This window comes from Alosa pseudoharengus, unplaced genomic scaffold (genome assembly GCF_046254945.1).
Source record: "Alosa pseudoharengus isolate Yale_2024_CS ecotype anadromous, Long Island Sound unplaced genomic scaffold, YU_APseudo_1.1 YU_APseudo_1.1_scf_7, whole genome shotgun sequence".
Lineage (NCBI taxonomy): Eukaryota > Metazoa > Chordata > Actinopteri > Clupeiformes > Clupeidae > Alosa > Alosa pseudoharengus.
This window is the reverse complement of record NW_027468859.1, coordinates 3,307,121-3,312,120: the sequence shown is the minus strand read 5'-3', so window position 1 is coordinate 3,312,120 and position 5,000 is coordinate 3,307,121. Positions and strand designations below refer to the sequence as shown.

Genomic DNA, 5,000 nt, shown 5'->3' with positions numbered 1-5,000 from the left:
TAATGTTACTCTTAACACAGAAATCAATCAGGTCTCGAAATGTAAACAGTACTCAAACAGCACAATTAGACCGTAATGGCACATTTTGTCTTTGTCTGTTTTCTCAAGGAAACCTATAAAATAAAGTGAAGGTGGCCATACTGATTCCAGGCATGATAGAGAACCCGGGAGCTCCACTTATTCGTAGGGAAGCCATCAACCCAGACTTAGCTTAATAGCAGGCTAGCTCACTTGCTGTCACCAGCCTCCAAGCAGAAAGTAATGAGACCATTGGTCAAGCTGACAGGCCAAAAAGAAGACACACAACCTTAAGGCATCTCCAAGCCAACGTAGCGCTGTATTTTGTGTTCTGTGAGTGTCCAGAGCTTGTTAGAAATGCACCGGAGACAATAACACCCACACAAGCGCAGACACACACACAAACATCCCCATACATTTAGAGCGATCATTCACCTCCTTTGTTTGCCATTAAAAAGGACAACTGACTTCAAGGATAAGAGGAAAAGAGAAGCGAGGGAGGGTAGCCGAAAGAAAGAGAGAGAGAGAGAGAGAGAGAGAGAGAGAGAGAGAGAGAGAGAGAACCATAGCCATAGGCCCATTTTGCCATAGGCCAAAACAATCGTCTTTTGTGTCCGCGCTGCAGAGTTTTCATTCAGCCTCTGTCAAATTAGCGGAGGCCGTTCTTCCATCCTGCTGGTCGTTAGCCAAGACAGCCATTAGCCTCTGCTTTCAGAGAATCTGTCACCGGCCTCCAAACCCCTCCGTCAGCCTCCACTGTTGGGCTAATTACCACACTGCTTGGCCCCATTAAGCATCACTGACACATCCTCAGCCCCCCCCCCCAACTCCCACACCCCTGTCCCTCTGTCAGTGTCCAACAAGAGGAGAGCCACTAAAGACGGGACTGAGGACTGGTCACCCTGAGGGCAGACAAGCAGACAGACCGACAGCCCCTCACTGTCTCAGAGGCTGACAGCTAACGGTGCTCCAGACTTCACCTGGACATGAGAGACTCCACCTTGTGAAGAAGTGGCGAGCCGGACCGTGCCGGTTTGGCTACACCTCGGCGTGTCTGGAAGACGGCCACAATAATGCCATAGGTGGCTTTGGGAAGGGGGATTACGCTCCACATAAAAGGGAATGGAGTGGGGAATGCTTAGACTCAAATTTAATCTGTCAGGCTTTAAAGAGGGTGCTTAAGGCAGCGCTGTGGTTTTCTTTCACACAGGAGGTCAGGGTGTCAGCCATTCAAACCCAGGGCTTAGGGAGTGAATGGACTCAATCCAGGCCTGTCAGTGTTCAAGTGGCCTCGCGTTGAGAACCAGATGAGAGGAACCCGAGATAACGCGGTGAGGAATGGCAGACTTAATGGATCGCGGTCGTGCGAGATGAAATAAAGAGGTCAAATATTGATTTCAAAAGAATTAACATTGTCACTGCTTGAGAGATAAATTTAAGTAACCATACACACTGCTCGGTTGAAGATTTCTGATAAGCCCGTGCATTCAATCAATTCGGTTCTTTAGCTGATCCATGGTCAGGAAGATTTGACCTCTCAAGACACTGTAATGCCTGGACTTGATCATTTGGCTAGGGAGCTGAGGACACTATCCAGATAATTCAGTTTCCTTTTCCAACGTCTGTGGAGACTGCTGTTTGGACATTATAATACTGCATGATAAAACGTTTTTTATAGTCAAAGCTAAACGCAGAATCTTTTTAAAGTCTACAGATTGTGTATCTACACGGCTAGGATTTGAAGTATGTACTACAGACTGGCAGAGGAACATTAGGCTGCGTGACTTCCAGGAATTATTCTGGAGCAGACAGATGTGCCGTGACAGGCTGGAGATGAAACTGCATAGGGTTTCCTATAATAACTCAGCCATACACTGACACACAATTCAACAGCTCCTCCATTTTTTTTTCTTTTCTCGAGACGTGTCTTCTTATGTTTCTCCCAGACATGATACAGATGCCTGGCTGGCCTCTTCATCAACGTGGAGCGGGAACAGGAAAAGCCTCTAAAAGCCTGGGCTGCACATATGGAGTATCAGGCCCCACCGCTGGGTTTATCTTACCCCTGTTGTCTCAAATCCCAGAGGGGACTCCAAGACTACAGGAGATTCCCCCCGAGCCCCGCACTGGATGTCTTAAAACACAACCACAGCCACAGCCTGTCAGGAACATCTCTCACTGGGACCAGAGGCCAGTTGGGTTTGAGCCACAAATCTTAGTGCGCTGGATGTCAGTGTATGTGTGTATGTGTGTGTGTGTGTGTGTGTGTGTGTGTGTGTGTGTTTATGCTGTAATGACTGGACAATGACGGAAGAGACCTGAAATCTGCACTTGTCTGTCCCAAATCCCGTCGACCCTCCAGGGTGACCCCTGACAAATCACAGGGATTTGTAGCGTGGGACCAGATGCATAGGCCAAACACATCAATTAGCGGCTCATGTTTGGCTTGGCGTCGGCCAGACGAGCGTTTCTCCTCGGGTCAACTGAGACCTGAGCGAGACGGACATCACCAAAACACCCGAGACGGCCAGAGATGGAAAGCGTCAGGAGAGAAAAAAAAAACAGACTGATATTGCCCTCTGCGGTTTCAGTGGAGCTGAATGTCTGCTGGTGTCAGATTAGGATTCATTCCAAGGCTAGTTCCTGGCTCTCCTCAGTTTGACAGAAACCAGGCCTTTTTCATCGACAGCTCACAGCGTCTGCTCCTAAAACCATGTGTTTAGAAGAGAAGAGAGACTAACAGCCTAAAAGAAAAACTAACAGTTGGGATCCGTACGTGAGACTGACTTTACTGTATTTGTTCTGTCTGTGTTTCATCACCCAGTGTGTCTGTGTGTGTTTAGAGTTCCACATGATTAATACCTCTGTGTGTCTCTAAACAAAACACTGTGCTTTTTCATCAGCGAGTCTCTCGATTTTTTCTCGCCCGCTCTTCTTGGGACCTCCAGGAGCGTCTTAAACCGCATGAGGCTTCGCGCGCCCACACACCCACCCCCACCCACCCACACCTGCCCCGCCCCGTGAGATGCTGATGACAGGGGGAGGGGACAACAATCGGTGGGGGCCGTCATAATAAGTGGACGATTTTTTTGTTGTTTTTCCACAGGAGTGTGGAAAGGGGACCTGGGGGGGCGGTTTGTCATAGATAATTGCTGTTAAGCCCACGCAGCTTATCCAAGACACCATCGCATCTCTCAGGCCCCCCGTGGCCTCGTCCCCACCTGCTGAAGCCCAGGGCCGGGGCCGGGGCCGGGGCGTGGCCTCACCCACTTACAGCCTTTGTCCTGATGCGCCGTGACAGCTGCTTTGAGTCGCCGTGGCACTCCGCACCCCATCTTTACATGGCACATTATATGATGAGGGCTTAGAGGAGGTGTGTGTGTGTGTGTGTGTGTGTGAGAGTGTGTGTGAGTGTGTGTGTTTGTGTGTGTGTGTGTGTGTGTGTGGGGGGGGGGGGGGGTTGGCGCAGTCACCTCCGGGGACCAGCAAGTTCCATTGTCAGGGCAGCGGTCTGAATGAGGGCCATCAGGCGGCGTGTTGGGACGCCTCCCTTCCTCAGCGTGCAGGCATGCCTGAGTTTGAGGGGTAATTGGCACGTGTCATCTCAAGATTCATTGGAGCAGAAGATTCTGCCCAGGATCCCATCAGGTGGTGTTTTTCTCTCTCTCGCTCTCTCTCTCTCTCTCTCTCTCTCTCTCTCTCTCTCTCTCTCTCTCTCTTTTCCGTAGCGGGGCAGAGTTGTTGTTTGGTGTGCTACTGCTGGTAATTCAGATGTGAGTGAGATGAGCACAAATCGGACACTAACTGGCCCCAACCTGACCACCCGTCGGCCGGTCGGACGCTGTGAGAATGAAGACAAGCAGGATGCACAGCGCAGCACAAACAAGGGAGCAGGACAGAAGCAACATCAAAGCCCTGTTTGATTGCTGTTCGCCATTGTTTTAGGCAAAGAATCCCGCTGACATTTAGACAATAGTGTTGTAGATCTCTACGGAGACACGTTTTTTTCTGCCTGCTTCAATAGAGAAATAGAAATGAAATATGAAATGTGTGTGTAATTTAGTTTGTACTTATTACTTGCTGCAGTTGATCCATATTTATGTTCGAACTCTGTGGACCAACTGCGCCTAATAAACATAAATCTAGCCCCAACCGAGCCCTGCGCCGAGGCCACTGACAGGTTGAACAGTTGTTGCGGGCCCTCAAGGTTGGCGGCAGGCAAAAACAGACTTGCAGGGAGAGGGCCACAGCTGTTGGGGGGGCTGGGGGGGGTGAGGTGTTTGTGTGGGGGGTTGTGGCGCTCCCCTCCCTCCCTCTCTACCTCCCTCAGTCCTCCTCCCTCACCCACTGGCCCACTACCCTTTTGTCTCCTTCCCTCCCTCCCCTCCCCTCTCCTCCCGCTCAGAGGCTAATAGGAAGGGAGAGGTGCTCCTGCAGGGGTAGGGGTGGCTTCCAGCTCCCCCATCATCACATCCAAAGGAATACGGGAGGAACCCGGCAACATCAAAAGCCTCCCCACCCCCAAAAAAGGAGACTCCAGGGCCACCACCACCTACTGAAGCTGTCGATATATCCCCCATCCACCCCGCCTGTTCTTTTTTTTTTCTGCACCTCACCCCACCATCCCTTTCCAAATATATTCCCCTGTTTTCTTTTCTCAGGCGTGTGGAGAGGAGGCCCCGTGCACAGTGCAGAGAGTACAGTTGCACATGTATTTTTAATGCGGCAGCTAGCCTTCTTCATCGGAAAAGGAGGAGGGAAGGAAAAAAAACACAGAATGAGAGAAAGATAGAGAGAGAGAGAGAGAGAGAGAAAAGGTTAAAATGGCGAGGCTCTTTAAAAATGAAAAGCAGGTAATCTCCAGTGATCTTATTGACATTCATGTATGGCAGCACGGGGTGTGAAATGCAAGAGGCAGGATTAGGAGACGACCTCAAGAGAGACTAGGAGGGCTAGAGTGAGAATGAAGTGAGACAGAGAGA

The 5,000-nt window shown here is 50.3% G+C and overlaps 1 protein-coding gene across 1 annotated transcript in view; it reads right to left on the bottom strand.

Moving 5' to 3' along the window:
- Positions 1-2,708: 2,708 nt before the first annotated feature.
- Positions 2,709-5,000, bottom strand: part of LOC143110285 (uncharacterized) — a 47,699-nt gene continuing 45,407 nt past the window's right edge. The window contains exons 4-6 of the mRNA XM_076273173.1: positions 3,492-3,590; positions 3,293-3,353; positions 2,709-2,723 (exon numbers count right to left, since the gene is read on the bottom strand). Coding sequence (XP_076129288.1) covers positions 2,709-2,723; positions 3,293-3,353; positions 3,492-3,590 — 175 coding nt within the window. The remainder of the gene's footprint in view (positions 2,724-3,292; positions 3,354-3,491; positions 3,591-5,000) is intronic.